Below are 23039 nucleotides of genomic sequence, written 5' to 3' on the forward strand. Positions count from 1 at the left end.
CTCTCTTTACTTATTCAAACCGACTTTTGTGCCCCTAGTGTTTTGGAGTACTTTTCTATATGTCATTTAGTTGTTATTTGTAATATTTTATTACTCCTTTGAAGTTTATCTGGTCTCCCTGTTGCATTCACTATCTCGATAATTTTTTTTTGTCTTTTTAGGGCTGTACCTGCAGCATATGGAGGTTCCCAGGCTAGGGGTCAAACTGGAGCTACAGCTGCCGGCCTACACCACAGCCACAGCAATGTGGGATCCGAGCTGTGTCTGCAACCTACACCACAGCTCACGGCAACGCCAGATCCTTAACCCACTGAGCGAGGCCAGGGATCTGACCCGAGTCCTCATAGATACTAATTGGGCTTTTTAACCTCTGAGGCCCATGACAGAAACTCCAATAATTTTGATTTGTGTGTGTGTGTGTGTGCTTTTTAGGGCCTCACCCTCAGTATATGGAGGTTCCCAGGCTAGGGGTCGACTAGGAGCCACAGCTGCTGGCCTGCACCACAGCCACAGAAATACCAGATCCGAGCCACATCTGAAACCTATACTACAGCTCATGGCAACGCCGGATCCTTAACTCACTGAGTGAGGCCAGGGATCAAAGCCACAACCTCGTGTTTCCTCGTCGGATCCATTTCTGCTGCGCCACAATGGGAACTCCCAGTAATTTTGATTTTTAGGGATAAAATTGAGTTTGTATTTTGTTTTGCATCCAAACCCTCTATAATTAGATCTAATATATTTATTCTGGTTTACACTCTTAGCATGATAAAAATACTGGCACACTGCCTTCGACCTACATTTGTAGTTCTCATTTCTATTTCTGAGCTTCTGGCATTTTCTAGAATTTCCAGGGGAGTGTTACATAATAATGGTAATTACGCGCATCTTTGTCCGTCCTGTAGTTGGGGGTTGTTCTTGTTTGTGCAGATGAAATACAAGAGCCATTGTGTTTCACTGTAAAGCATTGTCGCTGGCGACGTTAATCCCGACTGTGGGGCAATTGCAGCTGAGCAGTGACTTGCCATCGAGTCGGTGGGCAGGAGGCGGCTGAAACCAGATCACACGGTCGCTTGTGTCCCTGGGTGGCTCTGGAATGCCGGGCATTCCCTGACACCTTTCCCGTGTGAGCGTGTGTATGACCTTATGGGAAGAAGAGGCCAACATCTCATCACATTCTCAAGGATCTCTGTCACCCAGGAGCGCTGGCATCTGCCACGTGCAGCCACGTTCCCTTGGGTGGTTGCGGGGCCCCGGGGCCGCAGTGGCATCTGTCCTCACCCTGCAGAGCAGACCTGCCCCCGGCCCTTGGCCTTCCCAGGACGTGCCCGCGCTGGCCTGGACGCCGCAGCTGGAGGAATTCCACCCCCTGCAGGGCTCTCCCCACCCCCCAGATGAGCTGGCTTTTAGATCAAGGCAAAGGAGGTAGGTTTCGTGTGGCCGTTTTTCAGCAGACCCTTGGTGAATTTTTTTTTTCTTTTTCGGCTGCACCCGCGGCGTGTGGAGGTTCCCAGGGTAAAGGTTGAACAGGAGCTGCAGCCACCAACCCACACCATAGCTCACAGCAACACCAGATCCTTAACCTACGGAGAGAGGCCAGGGATTGAACCTGCGTCCTCGTGGACATTATGTTAGGTTCTTAACCCACTGAGCCACTGCAGAAACTCCACCTGTGGTGAATCCCTGTTTATGGCTGATCAGCTGGGAGGGTCCTGTGAACTGGTGACCTGGGAGCCCTTCCTCCTGGCGTCTGGCTGCAGGAGACGCTGTCCCCTGAGATCCAAGGCCCCTCTGGATCTGCTTGGAGTCTCCCCAAGCGGTCCCACGCCCCGTCCGGGCTGACCCGGGCCTCCTCCGGCCTGTAGCTCCCCAGCTCAGGGTATCAGCTGCTGCTCAACGCCCGAACGACCTGGCTGCAGCTCTTCCCTCCTGCCAGACCCCAGCGCCGCCGAGGAGCGGAGAGCTGGCAGCTCGGGGACCAGCCAGGCCTTTCTGGGGAGCGGCTGCTGGGCAGCACATGTGCTGAGGGGCCGCGGGCGCTCTAGGAAGCCCTTCCCGATAGGTGCTCAGGGCGCGTCTCAACCCTGAGTGTCACTGATGTCACCGGCGTCACTGCCAGTTCAGCCTCTGGCTCCTGGGCTTGCTGGGCCTGCGTCAACCACACAGGGCGAGCCTCCTGCGAGATGCTGGAGAAAGGATGGAAGGACCAGGCAAAAGGAGAGTCCAGGACTGTAGGTTTTAAAGCCATTTCCCTTTCAGTGTCACGACTGCCTTTCAGCCTGAAGGGGCCCCTCTCTCCAGTCTGAGTTTAATGGTTTGGAATTGGCTGTAAATTGAGTTATTCGCAGCGTCGGGGAGCCAGAAGCCCCTCAGCAGCGTGTCATCCTAGCCCTGCCCCCGTCGCACGGGCACGGACCAGCCGGGGGCCCCCAGCGCTGGGGTCGTTAAGCTCATGTAAGAGCCCGCGCAGGCCGTTCAGCTGGACTCAGTGCCCAGAATAAAACCGGCTCCCCTGGAGCATGCGGCCCTTGTTGAAGGTGATTTCTTACCGTAGAGCGGAAGCGGGGCTTCGGGCGAGGTTTGCGGAAAGCCTCATCTTCCTTTGCTCTCGCCCACGTTGGGGATCTGCTGCCCGAGCCTCCCAGGGGGGAGCCTGTTCTGTGGCTCCGCCGGCGGTTCCCTTCCCTTCCGCCCCACCGCGTGGAGGTCCCGATGCCCGGGGAGCCTCTGCTCTCGCCCGGGATCGTCAGGCGGGCTCGGCCGGCAGGAGGGTGACAGCGTCTAGAAACAACCCTCCCGCCTCATCCAGCAGCCCTGGTGGTCTGCTCTGTTCCCTGCTCCAGCCTCTCCCGGTAACTCAGCCCAAGGCTCTGGGTCGTCACGGCCACCGTCACGGCCACACGATGGCCCAGATACGGGGCGATGTGTCCCCAAAGCCTCTGTCTTCTCCTGGGCCCTGGCTCTGCCGAACCGGGGCTGGCCACTCGGGCCGCAGGGGATGGACATGCAAGTGGGGACCTCAGGGAAAATGTGTCCACACCCCCACCTGGGGGACAGCCCCTTAAATTATTGTCACGGCTTCTTTGAAAAGAATAGCCTTGGGTGTCTTGTCTTTTTACGATGGCCAGGACGTTGAACGCTGTTCCCTCAGGGCCTGAATCTCATGGTGACCCAGAGGAGGCCTCGGGAGAAACACCAGGTTGGGCTGAGAATAGTCCTTGAAGGACCACAGGACAGGCCACCGTGTGGGAACGAGTGGCTGCCGGTGGCATCTCTCGGGGTGCGTGCCCCGGGAAGGGTCAGGGAGCCCCGGATGTTGTGGGAACTCCATTCTCTCTTTCTGCTGCTGCTACGGCCCTGTCACCGTGGATGTGGGGCTTGTGGTTTTCCCACCCCGACGAACCCCCCCGGTGCGTCACGGCCGTGACCCCGAGAGAAGGCTCGTCAGGGACCCAAGGGAGCCGCTTGGATGGTGCCGCTGTTCCCGTGCTGCCCCGTGAGCCACTTGCTCAGGGGCACAGAGCGAGCTCACGCCGCATAATCACGTGTTGGCGTTGGGCTTGGTTGGCGTTTACTGTAAGGCTCTCGTGAAGACCTTTACAGCGATGCCAAGACTGGGTTTGCTTGGAAATAAAAATCTGTTTCATTTAAGCGCCTCGAAATATGCTTAAGGTCCCAGGCATCAGACCACACGTAGCGACCCTTCCCCCAGATCCAAAGGGCAGGACTGTGTGGGAGGGTGGCCTCCCTGGTGGCCTGTGTCTGATGTGGCGACGGGTGTGGTCCTAGCTGGGCACGGGCCCTCCTATAGCTGTTTTCCCCTTGCCGTCCAGGGGCCAAGAAGCTGCCTGTAGTTTGACTCCATGTCAGCTCACACCCACGTCCTTTCCAGCCTCTTCTCAAACCCTTTAGAAGGAACTGTTGGTAGGTCTTGGAAAATAGGGGTCATTGGTCCTGGCATCGGTTTTCTTTTTTTGGAAATGTTTAAGAGAACGTGGTTGTCATTTTCATGGAAGCTCAGCGAAGTCCGTTAGTGGTAGTTTTAGATAGAGGATGTATTTATTTACTAAGTGTAATTATTAACTAGTATTTAATGCGAAAAGCAATCATCAGCCAGCACAGTGGTTTCCCACCCATCGTGAAAGGAGATTTCCGTGTTCGGGAACCATTAGAGGATTCGCATGTGTGCTCATGGATACGCGTTTGAAAAATGAGGTAAATGCAGATAAAATTCGTGTCACGTACCCCTGCCCAAGTGTTTTCCCCTCAGTTCCGTGCCTCCAACCCTGCCCATGTTAAAAAGGAACACGCCGGCTCTCCTGAGCCCCTGCTCCCCGCCCCCCAGGGACAGTGGTGGCTGGGGGGTCACCTCCCGTCCCCAAACCCTCGTCTCTACCCAGACCCAGTCCTCTCGTGAGGAGATGGGGTTATACGATTTTGAACACCAGGAGCCTAGGTGCCCTCTTTTTGTGGCCACACCTGGCATATGGAGCGTCCCAGGCCAGTAATCGAACCCGCGCCTCCACAGCGACCCAAGCTGCTCCAGTTAGATTCTTAACCCAGTGCGCCACAGCGGGAACTCCTATTCCCTCACGTTAAATGGCAAAAACTATAATATATCCCCAGCTCCACCATCTCAAAAGCATAGTCCTTTTCCCCAGATATCACTAAAACTCTCCGACACGCCAACAAGCTAATCTCCTGAGGAGTGCTGCCCACAAACAGCCCGGGAGCCCCAGCTGTCCCCATGTCCACGGCGGGGTCCGCCTCGGCCATGCCCGCAGCTGACAGCTGACTGCATGAGGTCGCCTCCCCTCGCCCGGCTGTGGCCTGACCTCTCCCTCCCTCCTGGTGGGCAGGCTGCTGGCCTCTCAGACGCTCCGTCTTTCTGTCATCTTAGGTGGCTTTGTCCCTGCCCGTGTGCGCAGGTGGCCGTGACGTCGCCCAGCACCTGTAAACACGCGGGCATGGTCTCTGTCCTGCCGGAGAGAAGCAGGGCTCTCCCGTCCCCTCCTCGGTCCTGAGGGCTGTCGCCGGCGCACCCGGAGATCCAGGCTCATCCCAGGCCCCCTGTGGCAGTGACCTGGGGGCGAAGCGTTCTGCAAGTCGTTGTAGGGACACATGGAGAGGGAGGGCTCGAGAGAGGGGGACACTGTGTATAAATCAGGGACCAGAACGATTCCAGGTTTTATTTCCATCTCTTGATTTTTGCATGGGAGTATCTTGACTGTCTTGTAATTTCTGTCACTTCCTTACGCTCTGGAAAACCCTAGTGGTTTTGTGCCTGGTGTTATACCTTCATTACCACTTGTTTTTGCCAGCACACACACACACGCCCCAAAGCTGATTTTTCTCCACTTGGGTGACAGGAAAACCCTCTCCATTAGGATGCTGGGTCCAGGGGCTTCGTTCGTTTTCCCCGAGCTCTGTAAACAGAACTTCAGGTTAATTTGAACTGAGTCCCAGCCAGGCGCTAGGAGACGTCACTCAGCGTGAGAACCATCCCGTTCTGGGTGGCCCGAGCTGCCCGTCCCTGGAGGTGTGTGAGTCTGTGCACACTCAGGCCCCCGTGTGTATGCTGCAGTGTGTTGGGGGGAGGGAGCAACCCAGCCCCCGCCCAAACCCCGACTCAATGGCAGAGACAGAAGGAAGGTGTATTGGTCCAGCGCCCCCCCCCCCAACCACCCCGCACAGTCAGCACTGCTGGACGAGCAGCAAAGACGGTGTATTTGGTAAAAGAGGATCTAGGCTCTGGTCAGGGGCCCTGGGATCCGGGCGTCGGCATTTGGCTTCCTGGCATCCGTCTGACTGGGAAGGTGTGGTGTTGCTGGGGCGCAGGGCGCCAACGGTGCACCCCACTCATGCCTGAGCCTCCAGCAGACTCCTAGGGCGGCCTCGGGAAGAGGATAGAACGTGTTTATCAGAGCAGTGAAGGTGCCCAAACAGCCTGTGGTTTGGTTTGGTTTCCGGTGGGCTTTTCGGAAGACCTGATCCTCTGCCTGAAATCGTGATGCCTGACTCAGAGTCGGGTGCAAAGGCCTTGCGTCGGCACGAAACCGCAGCTTCAGATTTTCTCTCACTTCCGCTCTGCTGATTATAAAGGAAGACGTGTGGCCTTTGCCAGGACCACCAGGGCTCACCAGGGGCCACCTCCTACACGGGAGTCTGTTCCAGGCTGTTCCCGATGCTGTTCCTGCGGGTCCCCAGGGGATTAGCTCTGGATGGACCGTGTGCTGATCATTGCTGCATCGTCCGAGAAAGAGGCTCAGAAAGCCCCTCTTTTCCCCCCATTTCCAGACACGGCCCCTCCCTGTCCCCTGCCCCCCGGGGCCCCGCGTACAGACCCTCATGGCTGCCTTGCTCCATCCAGGCTGCTGCCACTAAGTCCCACAGCCGGAGTGGCTGCCATACAACAGAATTTTCTTTCCCGGGTTCCAGAGGCTGGGAGTCCAAGGTCAAGGAGCCCCTTGCTGCACAGACGTCATCTCTGGCTGTGTCCTCCCGTGGCGGGAGGGGTGGGGGAGCTCTCCGGGTCCCTTTTCTGAGGGCACCAACCCCATCCCTGAGGCCCCGCCCTCCTGACCAGCCGCGTCCCAGAGGCCACCTCCTGACACTATCCCCTTGGGGTTAGGGCTCCAGTCTTTGAATCTGAGGCGACACAGACCTTCAGTTCAAGGCAGTGGCCTGGGACTTCTCTGTCACCTCCTCCCTCAGTGGTCCCTTATCCAGAGGCCAGCACCTCAGTCCCCTTCTTTCCTCCAGAAGGACACTCTTGATCAGTTGTGACGGCTTTGTCCTCTGTCAGAATCGGGAACCCTCAGCTATCGGAGGTGGCGGGGAGTGGCTCGTAGGCGTGTGAAGCCCTGACCTGGGGAAGGACGTGTGTTCGGTGGGGACCCCTCCCCGCCGCCTCGCAGCAGGGGGAGCAGGTGTATTTGCTTAAAGGGAGCGTTCCCGGTTCATACTGTTTCAGTACATCTGAGTCTGCATCGTGGACGAAACGGGTCACCCTTACGGGGTTTGTTGAATGGCTGCTCTCTGCCGTCGCGTGAGCGGTGTACTAGCTACACAGGCTAAAGGCTGAGGAACAAAAGCTCCTAAACTCATTTCAAAATCAGGTTTTTAAATTGCTAGTTTATCTTTGTAAAACTCATGACCGATTTTCGTTTCACGGGCCTGAGGGTGCCTGCACCCTGTGTAAGACTCTCTGCGGGGTGGCTGGTGGTGTCGTCCTGAGAGCTTCCGGGGAAGGTCACGCTGTTTTCTTAAAAAAAAAACAAAACAGGGTTCCTGTTGTGGCTTAGTGGGTTAAGAACCCCATACAGTGTCTGTGAGCATGCAGGTTCAACCCCTGGCCTTGCTCAGTGGGTTAAGGATCCGGCATTGCTACAAGCTATGGTCTAGGTTGCAGATGTGGCTCGGATCCGTTGTGGCTGTGGCTGTGGTGTAGGCCAGCAGCTGTCGCTCTGATTTGACCTCTGGCCCACGAACTTGCATATGCTGCAGCTGTGGCCCTAAAAAGAAAAAGAAGAAAAACCCAAATCCATAACTTTCCAACCAGCGCACCTCTGCGAGACTTGATCTCAAGTCTCACGGGCCAGTGTGTGTCCTTCGGGGACCTCAGCCAAGGGAGACGGATAGAGTTCCCTGTGCTGCACAGCAGGACCCCACTGCTTATCCCTTCTCAGTGTGATGGTTTGCATCTGCTAACCCCAGACTCCCAGCACATTTTTCTGATTGTCCTTCGAACGTTTCAAATGCCCTGGAAGTTACTGCTACTGCTTTCTGTAAGTAAGAGCTCTGTGACACACGTATACACACACAGAGGCACACAGACCCACACAGACACACGTATACACACACAGACACACACAGATACCATCCCTTAGCTCTGGACCACTAATCTCTTCTTTTGCTCTATAATTTTGTCATTTCAAGAATGTTACGCAAATGGGATTCATACTGTCAGTGAAATGTAATCAATAGTCCATCTAAGAAAGAAACGGGAAATCGTATCGGAGCCAAGCTAGGATTACAACCCAGAGCTCTGAGGACTGTTGTGAAGAGGTGAGGGGGAGGCTAGTGTGTGTGTGATGCTGGCGAGAGGGGTGCGCCAAGTCAGGGCACGTCTGGATAGAAGCTCACCGCTCTTTGCAAGGAGCAGAGCCTTCCCAACAGGTTTAGTGCTTCTCTAAGTGGAGGGAGATGCAAGACACAGGGTTCATAAATTTTCCTCCTGCAAATCTGTGTGTGTCTGTGTCTGTGTGTCTGTGTGTCTGTGTGTGTGTGTCTGTGTCTGTGTGTGTCTGTGTCTGCGTGTGTGTCTGTGTGTATGTGTCTCAGTGTGTGTCTGTGTCTGTCTGTGTGTCTCTGTATCTGTGTCTGTGTCTCTGTGTCTGTGTGTGTGTGTCTGTGTCTGTGTGTCTCTGTGTGTGTGTCTGTGTCTGCGTGTGTGTCTGTGTCTGCGTGTGTGTCTGTGTGTGTGTCTGTGTCTGCGTGTGTGTCTGTGTGTGTGTGTCTGTGTGTGTCTGTGTCTGCGTGTGTGTCTGTGTGTGTGTGTCTCTGTGTGTGTCTGTGTCTGTATGTATCTGTGTCTGTGTGTGTCTGTGTGTGTGTGTGTCTGTATGTGTATCTGTCTCTGTGTGTGACTGTGTCTGTGTGTCTGTGTGTATGTCTGTGTGTGTGTGTGTGTGTGTGTGTCTGTATCTGTGTCTGTGTGCGTGTGTATCTGCGTGTGGCTCTCTGAGAGCTGATGCTGCCCGTTTTCCCAGAGCACAGAGCGCCTCGTCCTCACCTCTGTCCTGAGCGCCTTTCCAGCTTCGCGTAAGTCGTGACTGCGGCAGAGCTGGACGGCCGGGGGCACTGCTGGGCCATCCTTCCCCTTCTGTCCTCATTTCACCCGGGGTCTGGGGGCCTTTCCTGACCACTTTGTCCCTGGCACTAGGAATGCTCATCCCCAGGTCAGGCAAGGATCTGGTCGAGAGGCCACCCCCTGGGCGGTTCCTGGCCTAGACCCCGTGAACAGTGGCCCCGAGCCCCGGGCCGCCTGTCCTCCGAGGCTCTTGTGATCCAGAAAAGGTTCCCTCGTGTGGCTTCTTCCCATGTCTGACGTTGCCCGGTTACAGTCACTGATCTTACAAAACCGTAAGTCCGTTGTTTCGGGTCACTCGTCATCGTTATTTTTACCGGAGTCTCAGTCACACAGTCGTAAAGACAGTCAGTCGTCTTGTGAAATGAGCAGAACAGCGGCCGTACAGCCGCAATCATTAACGAGGTCATGCGCGTTTAAGCTGGAACTTCCTCCGGGGCGCCCGGCGTCTCCTCGGGTTGTCTGACCCGCCTGCCGGCTCGGCCCCTGTCCCTCTCTTTGAGGTACTGTCACGGACACAAGCGTCCCCGGAGGCGTCTCTGCACAGACGAGGCTCGTGGCGGGGGGCCTGACCGTCGCAGGACCGAGAGAGGAGGGCTGCATTCTAAGGAGTGGGGCAGCTGGCGTCGGAAGGAGCGGCATGGATCTTCCTGGCGGAGCCGCCGTCTCTGCACTGGGGTCTGGTTCCTGCAGGATGCAGACGGACGGGGCACCTCGCAGGCGGCAAGGGCGAGGGGAGCCCGGGGGCAGAGAAGCCCTTATGTTGACATTGTTTGCTTCTTGCCTGAAGTATGAACTTGTCCTTCGTAGAATAAATACAATCTTTTGCGACGGACGCATGACTCTTTTTATTCAGCATAATCCTGTGGAGACGCATTCGTGTCGTGTGTGTCAGGAGTTTGTCCCTTTTGACCGCGGCCAGATGATGTACCTAAATTTGCTTAGCATTTACCTGGAGGGCGGCTGAGTTGGTTGCTGTTTGGGTGTAAAGCTGCTGTGAGCTGCGACGCTCCGGTTTGTGCGTGAGCGCCGTCTGCGTTCCTCTGGGATGAAAGCCCAAGGTGCAGTTTCCGGCTTGTACGGGGAGGTCGTTATCAGTCTGTAAGAAGCTGCGTGACTCTCTGCCAGCGGCTGGACCACTTTGCATCCCCTCCAACGATGCACGAGCGATCCGCTTTCTCTCTGTCCTCACCAGCATTCGGTGTTATCGCTGTGGCTTCTGTTTGAGCCACTGATAGTTGTATGGTGGGATCTCACTGTGGTTTTGCATTTCTCTCGTGGCTAATGATGTTCAATATATTTTCATGTGGTTGCTTGCCACCTGAATAACTTCGTGAGTGAAAAGGTTGCTTCTCTCTTTTGCCCATTTTCTAACTGGATTATTTGTTTTATTTTACTGAGTTTTCAGAATTCTTCTTTTTTTTTTTTTTTTGGCTGAGCCCATGGCATGTGGAAGTTCGCAGGCCAGGGGCTGAACCTGTGCCACAGCAGTGACAATGCCAAATCCTTAACGACTAGGCCACCAGGGAACTCCTATAACTTGACTCTTCATTTTCTTAGCAGTCTTCACAGAATAAAAGTTTTCAGTTTTGACTAAGTTCAATGCATTACTTTTTCCTTCTATGGATCATGCTTTGAGGGTCATATGTAAAAAAAATCCTCTCCCCACCCCAGGTCCTGAAGCTTTTCTCCTCAAAGTCTTATACTTTCATGTTGTACATTTAAGACTGTGACTCATTTTCAGTTCATTGTGTGACGTAGGGACTGAGTACAGCGCCCAGGACCCTTTGCTGAAAAGATTCTCCTTCCTCCTCGAATCTCTTCTTCCCCTCCGTCAAAATCACGTGGGTTCATTTGAAGGGCTTCATTCTAGGGCCTTCTGCTCCATTCCAATAGCCTGCACATCTGTCCTTCCACCAGGCACACGACCCTGGTTCCCGCAGCCATGGTGTGAGCCCTTAACCACCAGCAGAGTGACTCCTCCCACTTACTGGTCTTTTTAAAAAGAAATTTCAGCAATTCTAGGTCATTTGCATTTCCATAGACGTTTTGGAATAAGCCTGCCAATGCCTACAAGAAGCCGTGCTTGGATGTTGGTAGGACTTGTTATACCTACAGTCATACCTACAGCCACACCTACAGTTTACCTACAATCATACCTACAGTCCTACCTACAGTTTATCTACAGTCACACCTACAGTCTTACCTACAGGTCAGTGTCTGGAGAATTACACTCTTTACTCTGCTGAGTCTTCCAATCTGCGAACAGGAGTGTGTCTCTATTTATTTAGCTCTTTTCTGATTTCGTTCCGTTGCGCTCTGTAATTTTCAGCACATGTATCCCGTACGTGGTTTGTTCGTTTTCATGGATGTCACTGTTTACTCGATTCTTCTGCATTTGCTGGACATTTAAATTGTTTCTCGTGTCTTCACTCATTTAAAAATGTAGGCCAGCGGCTACAGCTCCGATTAGACCCCTAGCCTGGGAACCTCCATATGCTGCAAGTGCAGCCCTAAAAAGTCAAAAAAAGACCAAAAAATAAAATAAAATTAATAAGAATATAATAAACAGCTTTCGATATTCAGACGGTTTTGATAAAGTCAGAGGAGTGAGACCCCGGGTCAGAAGGTATGAACACCTGTGCCTCTTCATACATCTCACAGAGTTTGCGTGTGAATAAAAGAATCCTTCTGGAGTTTCCTGGTGGCTCAGAGGGTTACATTGTCACTGCTATGGCTCTGGTTACTGCAGCAGCGTGGGTTTGATCCCTGGCCTGGGAACTTCTGCATGCTGTGGGCACAGCCAAAATAAGTGTTCCTGTAAGTGCCTACCAGCCTGCCCAGTAAGCCCAGTGCTTTGTATTCCTAGTGGCATACGCATATGTATTTTTTTCTTCTGCGCTAGAGGCATGCGGAAGTTCCCAGGCCAGAGCTTGGACCCATGCTGCAGCAGTGACGCCACTGCGGTGACAATGCTGGATCCTTAACCCATTTCACCACGGGAGAACTCTGATAGTGGCGTATATTTTTACAAAACATGAGTGCAGTGACTCTGCGATCCTTCACTGCCTTGGGACCAATGACTCTGTCATGATATAAAATTCTCTGCCGGGCACATCGTTTTTCTAAAACGTGACCTCGTCTTGCACACTCGGCCACACGCTCAATTGTCCTGCCAGCACTCTGCTCACCCAAGTGGCCTCTTGTGAGCCTTTTGCAGATTATCCCCATTTACGAAGATGCTACCAATTTGAGCGATGCGTCCTTACCTGCCCCCCACAGACTCTGCTTTGGCTGCCCTCGTCCAGATCACACATGAGCCTGCTGAGGAGAGGGGCCGGGCCAGCACCACTTCTGGGAGGGGGTCCTTTGCATCTCTGCTTTCAGAGTAAAAGTTAAAAAGATGTATCCCAAGATAAGACTTCCCCAATCATAGCAGTCTGTTTTAATAACTACTGCTCTGTGTTTGTTGGACCGTTTAACAAAAGTCTGTTACTTTAGCAACGTCTTTGTTGCAAACCCAAATGGCCCTCCTCCACACGTGTGGCTTAGAGATGCCCGGTCAGTGCATAGGCACCTGCCAGGAGACCTCCCTGGTCCGTGGTACCCGAGTCCAGTGTCTGCAAGAGATGCCTGAGCGGTTGGGTTCACACAGCCCATAGTTTCTGTTACTGCGTAGTGTCCATGGGGATGCAGCTTCAATCTCTGGCCTCGCTCAGTGTGTTAAGGATCCCACGTTGCTGTGGCTGTGGCGTAGGCTGGCAGCTGCAGCTCCAACTTGATCCTTACCTTGGAAACTTCCATATGCTGCAGGTACGACCACTAAAAAAATTTAGAATTTTTAAAAAAGAATAAAGGCTTATGCAGCCTGGTAGCCACACATCCCACAGCCTCAGGACAGACACCATCCACACACAAAGCCATTTGTTCTGGAAGGAAGCTTCATTGCGGTGGCACCATCCATTTCCCACCCACACTTTGGAGGCTTTTCGAAGGCTCCTAAGCGCATCTTAGCAAAGCCAGGTGCGTCAATGACGAAGTTCTCACCCGAGTTAGAAATGACTCTTTGCAACATGTCCTTAAAGGCACCTTTCGAGATGAGACAGAAAGTGTCATTTAGAGCCCGCACCCAAAACACCACGTCCTGATACTAGAGCCTCGGATCTCTGTCACCTCACACCTTGTCTCCACAGAATGCTGCTCTCGCAGGGGGCTCAAGGATTCATAGAACTTACTAGAATTAACCCGCTGAAGTGTCATCGAGTTGTCAGCACCCGGGAGCCTCAGCCTGGGTCTGGGACTCTCTGCACGGAGGCACCTGCAGAGACGCTGCTCCATCTGCCCGGCCCCCTCTCCAATCGCAGCTTCCCGGGCGTCCGATTTGCGTAGCCTGTGATTTCTAGAAACACCAGCAACCGAGAGGCCTTCAGAGGGAGGGGCAATCAGGTGAAGGGACAACAGGCAACGGGGTGAAGACAGACAGAAGCCGTGGAGACGGGAAACCCGTCTCAATAAGCAGAGTTACTGGCAGCGGCGGCAGGGCCAGAGTTTGTCGGAAGCACAAGGGGGAGAACAGACCTGAGCGGCGTCTGCTCTGTCCCTTCTCTTCCTGCCGCTGTGACACGGGAACCCCAGGTTCAGCCCGGTTTGGACACGGGGGGCTTCAGGGCTCAGGGGGTCTTTCTGAAGGTGGACTCGGGTCTGCAGCCCTGGCCACGCCTTGCTGACGGTGCCCGCGTGTGCGTGGCTCCCACTGCCCTGGGCACTGGGCCACTTTGTTTGGTAGAAAAAGGAAAGGGGTTCCAGTCGTGGCTCAGCAGGTTAAAAACCCAATATAGTGTCTGTGAGGACGCAGGTTCGATCTCTGGCCTTGCTCGGTGGGTTCAGGATCCGGCGTTGCTTCGGCTGCAGTGTAGGTCACAGATACGGCTCAGACCTGGCGTGGCTGTGGCTGTGGCTGTGGTGAGGCTGGCAGCTGCAGCTCCATTTGAGCCCTCGCCTGGGAACCTCCATGTGTCGCAGGTGTGGCCTTAAAATGACAAAAGAAGGAAAAGGGAAAAACTCCATTCCAGGACAGGTGAGAAAACAGCACCAGTGTGGCTGCGTGACCTGTCCCTCGGGGAATTGCCCCTTGTGCCAGACGGAGCTGGGGCTCAGGTCCTGGACACTTTCAGTGGCGGGCAGGCCTGGGGCCCTGGGCACTGCCAGTGGCGGGCAGGCCTGGACACTGGGCACTGCCAGCGGCGGGCAGACCTGGGGGCACCTGCAGCCCTTCCCTCTGCCTGGGCCTCACCCCCTCCTGGGATCTCAGAGCTGCCTGTGGCTCAGGCCTGGTCCCGCCCACCTTGCACAGCGTGTGCACCGCCACCTCTTGGGGGCTTTGTTGTGAACGGCCTGTGCCCCTTGGTTCAGGACACTTTACTGGGGGGTGTGCCGCCCTCCAAGGGACTCCCCGGGGTGGGCCCTGGCTTCACTCCCTGGAGGAGGTGGGGGAGCTCGTTGGTGCCTTCTGCCCCCTTGCAAAGCATTTCTGCACTTGCTTCCTGGCAGGGCAGTAGGCTCGGTGTGGTGAGCCCTCTTCTGAAAAACCAAAGTGTAGATAAAATCTCATTTTAAAAACACTTAAATCGTGGGCGTTCCCTGGTGGATCTGTAGGTTAAGGATCCGGTGTCACTGCAGCAGCCCAGGTCACTGCCAAGGTGCGGGTTTGACCCCTGGCCTGGGAACTTCTGCCAAAAAATAAAGAATAAAACTAAAAGCAGCGCATCGCAGCCACGAGTTGGGAAGTGTCAGGAAGCACTCAAGGCCACCGCGTGTTTCAGGAACGGGGTGAGAAGGCAGAGGCCCTGACCTGCTCCTGGAGGGCTGATGACAACACTGTGCCTTGAGGGGCTGAGCTCACACTGCGGTGGGGGGAGGACAAAGGCGGGGTTTGCCGGCACAGCGCTGAGGACCAGGGAGGCACACGGCCCCTGAGGTCCCGGTGAGCCCGCGCGAACCTGGGGCTTGGCCTGGGACGAGTCTCACGTCTGGAATTCCGGAGGGGGGGTGGGGCCTGGGAGCCATCGGGGTTTGGACGGTAACGCAAAGCCCGGCAGGATGGGCTTCCAAGGGGGGATGTCGGGGATGAAGCAGCAGGGGTGCCGGGGGCCAGTGGCTGCGGGTCAGGACGGCCTGTGTTGTGCTGCTGGGACCACCCGCTGGATGGACGCGGGCAGGGATACAGCGTGAGCCAGCGGGATGGGGATGCTCCGGGCAGCAGACGCGGCCGAGCCCCGAGCCCCGGGCTTGTGTTTCTAACAAGCCCCCTGGTGGTTCTCGCGCAGGGGCACCACTGAACAGATGTTGCTCCTGGGCATCCGGTTTGGGGTCTGGAAGAGGGACCCTGGCGGTAGTGCCCCGGTGGGAACACCTCACAAGGGCAGCCTCTGCCGACCGGAATCCCCCGTGAGACCCCGGCAAGCCGGCCTGCGCTTCTCCTGTCGGCGCTGCATTAAGGAGGCCGGGGTGGGGCGGGGCTAGCCTGGCAGGACTTGCTGGAAGGGAGTCGAGTTTAACGCGTTGCCTGCGTGCACGTTAGTGCTTTCTAGAAGGACCCTTCCTCTCTTTTGGAGACCAAGCTAGCACTTGTCCAATTTTTACTGTCTATGCCCTTATCATTAATATTCCACAATTTTTTTTGGGGGGGGGGTCTTTTGTCTTTTTAGGGCCGCACCCATGGCATACAGAGGTTCCCAGGCTAGGGGTCAGCTGCCAGCCTAGAGCACAGCAGCTTGGGATCTGAGCTGCGTCTGTGACCTACGCCACAGCTCAAGGCAACGCCGGATCCTTAACCCACTGAGTGAGGCCAGGGATGGAACCCGCAACCTCATTGTTCCTAGTAGGATTCGTTAACGCTGCGCCACGTCGCCACATCGGGAACTCCCAATATTCCACAACTTTTAATCTGCATTTACTTTTCATAAATATTCTCTCTTTAAATGACATGAAAAGCGGATCACTCAGAAGAGCGGAAACTACCTACCAAGGTGACCTTGGCGCCAGGCAGAGAGCGGCAGCCACTGGTCCCCTCTGGTGTTTCGTCAGTGGTTCTCCACCTCAAACACCTGTATGGGGGTTTCTTCCATTGGTCAGAATTTCATATAATGGAGAAATATATTTTTTAAAAAAAGGAATTGGAGTTCCCATCATGGCGCAGTGGTTAACGAATCCGACTAGGAACTATGAGGATTCCGGTTCCATCCCCGGCCTTGCTCCGTGGGTTAAGGATCCGGCGTTGCCATGAGCTGTGGTGTGGGTTGCAGAGGCGGCTCGGATCCCGCGTTGCTGTGGCTGTGGCGAAGACTGGTGGCTACAGCTCTGATTAGACTCCTAGCCTGGGAACCTCCATGAGTCGCAGGAGTAGCCCTAGAAAAGGCAAAAAGACAAAAAAAAAAGAATTTCAAGCATAATTCAACAGGGATTCTAAAATTCACTGTCACAGATTATTTTGTCATATATCGATGTCACTCCAACAATTTATTCCTCTAGGTTTTTTGTTTTTGTTCTTGTTTTTGGCTGCGCCTGTGGCATGTGAAAGTTCCCGGGCCAGGGATGGAACCCACGCCATAGCAGTGACAATGCCAGGTTCTTAACCCACTGTGCTACAAGGGAACTCCGTGTTTCTCCAGTTTTTCTCTCTCACATTAGAATGTTTTTGAAATCCTTGCTTGGAGAACAAGCACCTGACTGTGATGCCAGGTTCTTCCCACAAAGGTCTCAGTTATTTTAAAAAAGATATTCTTTCATGGGAATGATGTTAGAAACCAAATGTTTAGTGCTCCCTGGAGGCTTTAGGAACAGACTTTATTTTCTTAAGGGAGCAGCATGAAAATCCACATAGAGTTCTAGGGAAAATGACCTGCCCCATAAAAAAGAAAGGACATGTATTTCAGAATGAGGCATGGACAGTATTTAAATCTGGTTGCCCTTTAAGGCAGTAATCACGAACGATCTGGAAAGTAGGACGGTCCAGTCTGGAAAGAGTTAGAAGCAGACAAGCCTGGGCATGCCCTCTCCCCCCAACCAGCGTTTCCTGTGCACACAGGCCCTGCATCCAGCATCCAATTCCAGGCCTTTTCTCCTTTTCCCTTCTTTCTTTTTTTTTCCGGTTCTTGAGAAAGAGAAAAACAAAGCATCCTTAGGCAAGTTCAAGCCAAACTGTCTGAGAGATGGAAAAGGCCGAGGTTCCTTCTTCCGTGGATGGCCCTGTACGCTCTGCTGCTGAGGCCCTTATTGGTTCGAAATGAGACCTTACTGCGTGGCAGTGTTATCGGGAAGAGCCCTGGGGCTTTCACGCCATTCGCGAGGGTGGAGTTAGGTGTGTGCTTGGAGTGTGTTTGTCCCACATGCTTTGACAACAAGAATCTACACAAAACATGAAACATTAAGGGAGGTTGGCTCCTAAGCCTTTGATTTGAAACATTAGGACAACAATGAGCCGGGAAGGACAGGTACTGGTGTGTGGTGGGTGTGCTGGGCTGGGGGCGCTGGCAGCTGCGGGCTGGGCCCCTCCATCATAGGAGCGGGTGCAGCAGGGTCTTGGCGGGACTCCTGGGGTCCGGGGCTCTGGGACCACCTGGCTGCCGAGGGGGCCCCGCTGTCCCGGCGTGTGGAGGGAGCTCATGCACCTGCAGGCAGGGCTGCTGAAGCAAGGGATGGCCTGTGTTTCTTGAAGAAAAACAGTCATGGGGTTCCCGTCGTGGCATGGTGTTTAACGAATCTGACTAGGAACCGTGATGTTGTGGGTTCGGTCCCTGGCCTTGCTCAGTGGGTTAAAGATCCAGCGTTGCCGTGAGCTGTGGTGTAGGTCACAGATTCGGCTCGGATCCTGAGTTGCTATGGCTCTGGCATAGGCCAGTGGTTACAGCTCCGATTAGACCCCTAGCCTGGGACTCTCCATGTGCCACGAGAGTGGCCCTAGGAAAGGCAAAAAGACAAAAAAAAAAGAAAAAGAAACGCAGTCATTTCTGTGACGTGTGCTCATGAGTGAGTCCCTGGCTGTCACCTGCTCCCCAGTCACGTGCTTCCCCTGCCCCCTGCAACCTCGCCCACCCTACGCCCTCCAAGCATCCCATGGTCAGATTTCCTCTCCCGTCAGCAGAGTGAGCGGGGACTCTGGGTGACTCAGTGCTGTCCTGTGGCGGGTGGGAGGGGGGCCGGGGCAGGAAGAACCGGATGCCGGGAGAAGCTGTGCGTCAGCAGAAATGGGGCATCTCACTCTTACCTAAGCGACAGGCTTCACTTTCCTTCATGATGGCACCTGCGTTTCTGTGGGGATCTGGAGAACGGTTTGAACTTCGGCTGGGCCTGGTCTTCTGAGAGGGAAATTGGTCCTCGGGTGGGAACAGGTGGCAGTGAGCCCGAGGCCTCCCTTCCTCCCCGCCTCCTTGTCATGAGTGGGGAGATTTCCCTACAGAAGCCGCAGGTCTCCTGTGGGTAGGGGGCCCTGGGACCCCAGGGGCTCAAATGTGGTCCCCACTTCCCACTGGGTCTCAACACCTGCCCGGAGCCGGGGGGCACCCTCAGTGGTCTCCCTCTCCCTTACCTACTCAGGAGCAGTTCCACAGCAACAACACTGTAATTCTTTGTCTTCGAAACCGTAGGGACTGGCCACAAAGAACCCATTGGGACCAAATGCATTGCTTTTTACAAATAGAAAAACCGTCATTTTTACAAAAATGGCAAGTAATCCTTGAAAGTATGGAAACTGAACCAGTGGAATCAAAAAAGCAAAGAGGACCGTTTTGTCGCCCACGCGACCTTTCCGTACTTTTCAAGGTGTGCGATACTGATTACGTGGAGATAAAATAGCAAGGTCTATAACTTTTGAGAACTGAATTTTCTGTGCCTTTTCGAGAGAGGCCCCTGTTCTGCGGATCATGGCCGCTGTGATTTCATTTGAAAATATTTGCTCTGCAACTAAAACACAGGGAGGAAGCTGGGAACCCACCTCCCACGTGTCCAGCTGTGCAACCTTATTTGGGGTAAAATCTCCACTTCGTAGAGTTTTTTAAGGAATAAAAGAAATAGGGGATGAAAAGCCCGAGTGCCCAGAACACGCCACCCGTGCAGGTACCGGTGGCTGCTTTTAGGAGTGACCTTCAGCCAGCCCATCCTGATGTCCTCCAGGACGCAGCCCCGTGCCAAAGCCAGAATAAGGCAGAACCATCAGGTGGACAGACGCATTGGAAAGGGACTCTCAGAGAAGCACAGTTCAAGGGACAGTTAGGCTTTAACGTCAGAAAAACACCTGTTTGAGCTTTTCCACGTCGACTCGCTGGCACTGGGCGCACAGCATCCCCCTTCCAGGGGCAGTGATATCCGAGGACAGGAAGTTCTCTGACGAAAATCAGTAGTGATTTCGGTCAGCGTTTTCATTTAAAGACCAAGGGCTTTGTTTGCTACGAGGAGAGCGTCTGGCCTGGCAGAAAATCTTACCCGACCGCTTCTTCTGAAACATAACCTCTGGGGTGACGATGAGTCATTCTCTGCATGAGCTCTGGCAGAAGTGGGAGGGAGAGTAGGATGAAGAGAAGGAGAAGGAGGGGGGAAATCGGCCTTTCCTAAGCCACTTCCGCATAGGAGGACCCTTTTGAGCGGAGCGGTGTAGACAGACCTCAAGACAAAGTCTCAGAGGCCCGTCGCCTCCCATGGCTTTCCCGTATTCCTCCCTGTCCGGAAAGCCGCCCAGCCCGTTGAGAAGCAGACTGGCTTTCACTGGGCCCCTGTTCATTTCCTTGAGACGTTGCTAAGACCCACCGATCAAACTCCCGGGGGAAAAGAAGCAGTTAAAGCTCCCAGGAGAATCGCTGGCACAGAGAAGCAGGGTGGTCCTGTAAACCCAGGGGCCCCAGCTTCCCGACTCCCGTCCCGAAGCCCGTGCCGGACCCGCCTCGTCCCGCGCTCAGTGGAGGACGCGTCCGGGGGGCCCTGGCCTTATTTCTGTCCTGTTCTCTTGCAGGAGGAAGGCGTCGTCAAGGAGGTTGACATTAGCCATCATGTGAAGGCCGGCTTTGAGAAGGCCGACCCGTCCCAGTTCGAGCTGCTGAAAGTGCTGGGTCAAGGATCCTATGGGAAGGTGAGGGGAGGGCCTTGTTCCCTCTGAGTGACCCTCCGGCCACTGGCTTGCCCCCACTTCACCGTCTGGGGGAGGCGAGACGGCGCAGGTGCCTCTGGAGCCTGTGGGAGGCGTGGCCCAAGCTGGTGCAATGACAGGGCGGGCAGCGGGCAGCGGCCACGGGGCGGGTCCCGAGTGCCTGGAGCCGTGGCCCCACTTTGTGCGGCTGGAAGCCTGTGACTGCGGAGCTGGGTGGCCTGAACCCCTCCTCCTCTCCTGGAGCCTCGGCGAGCCTTCCGTTTGTCACCGTGATGAGCGGGTCCTGAGCTGTGAGCATCTTTGGAGTGTGTGTTCCACAGGTACTGTGCCAACGAGAGGAGAACTAAGAGAGCGAGGAGCCCGGGAAAGAAGGCCCGGTTCCTGTGACTGTCGCCCGGAGTCAGGGAGGCTGGGGTCTCCACATCTGCTATGCAGCCTCCTTTCCCTGTCTACGAAATGGAGACAATATGAGCTACTTCCTAGGGCTAGTCCTTTTTTTTGTTCCCCCTTTTTTCAGGGTTGCACCTGCAGCATACAAAGTTCCCAGGCTAGGGGTTGAATGGTAGCCGCAGCCACTGGCCTACACCACAGCCACAGCAATGCAGATCCAAGTCGCATCTGCAGCCTACACCACAGTTCAGGCAGCACCAGATCCACTGAGCAAGGCCAGGGATCAAACCCGCATCCTCATGGACACTATGTCAGGTTCTTAACCTGCTGAGCCGCAACAGGAACTCGAGAATGTCTTGTCTTTTTCTTTTTCTCTCCACACTGCAGTGTGATAAGGAGCATGTGTTTATATTAATGTATCCGCTGACAGGTTCGTTTGAACCGTACAAAATTACCAGTATTCAAAACGGCGTGGTCTCCAAACGTGGCTGGTGAATGCAGTTTGGAAGGCATTTACGAGAAAGAGAAGTGACGATTCAGTGTCTGCGTCTAGAAAGCTGTTTCTGAAACGTGGAGACAGGCCCCTTTATGTGCAAACGGACTGTCTTCCCATTAGTTAGAGACGCTGCGGATGGGGGCAGGGCTGTGTTCCTCTGAGACCCGTGACTTGGAGACAGAGACCAGCCAGGATGCTCCTTGCTCCCTTCAGAGTCTGTCCGGTGTGAAGATAAGGGAACCTGCTTATCTCGAGAATCTGAGACGGTCCCGTGTGACTGGCAATGACCCGCAGGCGGCTCCGCCCTGCGGCTTTACACGGCATCTTGCAATAAGCCAGATTGATCTCCCTGGAAACCTCTCTCGGTGGTGCAGATTTTCCTAAACAACTGGTCTTTAAAAAAAAATTTGAAAAGAAAGAAAGAAAAAGGGGGGGGGGGAGAGGGTGGTATTACTTCTGATGTAATGCGTTTGGTGGAAAGCGAAGGGCCGACAGCAAAGGCTGACCCTTCGTGCAGCAGCACCCGGGTACCTCAGTTCCTCACGGGGCTGCGTAAAGGACGTGAGGCTTTGCCCGGCAGGCTAGACGCTGGGAAAGATTTTCATTTTCCTTTGTTCCTGCAGCGCAGTTATTGGATTGGAATGTTCCAGCCGCCCTTGGGCGTCCCCTTGTCAAGTCCCGTAAGGAAAACGAGGTTCCCGTCGTGCCAACTGCCGGTGTTGTGTGCTCTCTCCCCAAGGTGTTCCTGGTGAGGAAGGTCAAGGGGTCCGACGCGGGGCAGCTCTACGCCATGAAGGTCCTTAAGAAGGCCACCTTGAAAGGTGAGGGGTCACCGAGGCCCAGCAACCCGCCTCAGCTCCTGCTGCTCACTGGGGGACAGGCATTCGGCTCAGTGCTGCGTGCTTCCTGTGTGTCCACACGTCACACTCTGACTGATGACACACAGCACGAACACGTCCCCGAGTATCTAACAACCCCCTGCTCGCTTTCCGGGCCTCCGAGGGAAGCCGTGTTGTGTCGACAGCACCCTCCCCATATGCTCTGCCTTTTGGAGAACAGAGCATTGGCGGGGGGCGGGGGGCGGGGGGCAGTTGCAGAAACAGGTTGGTACGGTTCCTATCAGGCAACAAATCCGCCTAAATTCATCCGTCAGACTGGATTGCTCAGTTTCAAGCAAAATGTGATTCATTTTTCCCTTCTGTCCTGGGGGTGGGATTAGAAATACAGCCCAACACCAATGCCCAGCCTCTGTGTTTCTACCCCCAGGAACTTATAGGCACGTCACACAGGTCAAGATAAACTCTTATGGGAGTTCCCTCTGTGGCTCAGCAGGTTATAAACCTGACTAGTATCCAGGAGGATGCAGGTTAGACCCCTGGCCTCACTCAGTGGGTTAAGGACCAGCATTGCTGTGAGCTGCAGTGTAGGTCACAGACATGGCTCAGGTCCTGCATTGCTGTGGCTGTGGCGTGGGCTGGCAGCTGCAGCTCCGATGTGACCCCTAGCCTGGGAACTTCCATATGCCACAGATGTGGCCCTAAAAAGAAGAAGAAAAAAAGATAAGCTCTTATCTAAGATCTCTATTCCAAGCTTGGGGTCGTTTAGCCAGCATCTCATAGAACCGAGCTCTGACCACCCCCCGTTCACCTGTTGGTTGAGGGAGGGATCCAGTGCCCTCCATAGAGCAAGAAGGCTGAGCACACCTGGCCTGGCAGCTGAGAGGACGAAGTTTATTAGTCACCTAGACTCATCGCCTGGGGGAGAGGAGGCTTCACTGGGCACCACTTGGGGCCATGCAGGGCTGCTCAGGAGCAGAGTAAGTACCAGGGCCAGGAAGACATAGGCTTTGTAGGAACAAAAGTGTGGGGTGGGCCTTGGTTCCAGGGAGGATGTGACGGGCTTGTTTGAATGGTTCTGTGGGCTGGCAGGGGACGCAAGCCACTTAGATTGGAGAGCAGGTAAGTTATAGCCGGTCTGGCTTGTAGGGGAACCATTGGGGGGGGGGGGTCTTTTCCTGCTGGGGTGGGGGGCTGTCTGTCAGGGCATGGGTATGCAAGGTCTGAAATTCACAGATGTTGAGACAGACTTTTTTTTTTTTTTGGCTTTTTTAGGGCCACAGGTGAGGCATATGGAAGTTCCCAGGCTAA

The 23039-nt window shown here is 54.6% G+C and overlaps 1 protein-coding gene across 6 annotated transcripts in view; it reads left to right on the forward strand.

The window, feature by feature from the left end:
* The window catches only part of RPS6KA2 (ribosomal protein S6 kinase A2), a 318051-nt gene that overhangs the window by 216167 nt on the left and 78845 nt on the right, over nucleotides 1-23039 (forward strand). For 4 of the 6 annotated variants that reach the window (XM_047769754.1, XM_047769756.1, XM_047769757.1 and 1 more), the window contains 2 exons: nucleotides 19872-19988; nucleotides 21632-21713. In XM_047769754.1, the coding sequence (XP_047625710.1) occupies nucleotides 19872-19988; nucleotides 21632-21713 (199 nt within the window). Of the gene's footprint in view, nucleotides 1-17209; nucleotides 17229-19871; nucleotides 19989-20040; nucleotides 20327-21631; nucleotides 21714-23039 lie in introns of those variants that run through there. The other 2 variants (XM_047769758.1, XM_047769759.1) reach the window with 2 other exon arrangements.

The sequence above is a fragment of the Phacochoerus africanus genome, chromosome 2 (assembly GCF_016906955.1).
Source record: "Phacochoerus africanus isolate WHEZ1 chromosome 2, ROS_Pafr_v1, whole genome shotgun sequence".
Taxonomy (NCBI): Eukaryota; Metazoa; Chordata; class Mammalia; order Artiodactyla; family Suidae; genus Phacochoerus; species Phacochoerus africanus.